Here is a 255-nt window from a genome sequence, read left to right on the forward strand (position 1 = left end):
AGCTTGTATCATCCTCATCCTCCTACAAAGAAACAGCCGAGTTCGCCGCCCTCCTCGGCTGCCCCGGGTGGGGATCGAGGACACTCAGCATCTCCACTCACGTTGGGGTGGTGGTACCAGTAGAGCGTGTGGCCCTTCAGCACAAACCAGCACCGCTTCCACTTCTGGGCCATGAAGCCCACATGGTCCTTCTTCTTCAGGAGCCAGCCATCGCAGTCCACCCGGCCCAGGTCCCGGCACGAGACCCGCCGGCGG

General features: G+C 62.7%; 1 protein-coding gene across 1 annotated transcript in view; it reads right to left on the reverse strand.

The window, feature by feature from the left end:
- Positions 1-251, reverse strand: part of CNKSR1 (connector enhancer of kinase suppressor of Ras 1) — a gene marked incomplete at both ends in the record, with an annotated part of 1,969 nt that extends 1,718 nt beyond the window's left edge. Inside the window, one exon of the mRNA XM_010295381.1 lies at positions 85-251. Within this exon, the coding sequence (XP_010293683.1) occupies positions 85-251 (167 nt within the window). The remainder of the gene's footprint in view (positions 1-84) is intronic.
- Between the last annotated feature and the right edge of the window lie 4 nt (positions 252-255).

Source organism: Phaethon lepturus, unplaced genomic scaffold, assembly GCF_000687285.1.
Source record: "Phaethon lepturus isolate BGI_N335 unplaced genomic scaffold, ASM68728v1 scaffold32479, whole genome shotgun sequence".
NCBI lineage: Eukaryota > Metazoa > Chordata > Aves > Phaethontiformes > Phaethontidae > Phaethon > Phaethon lepturus.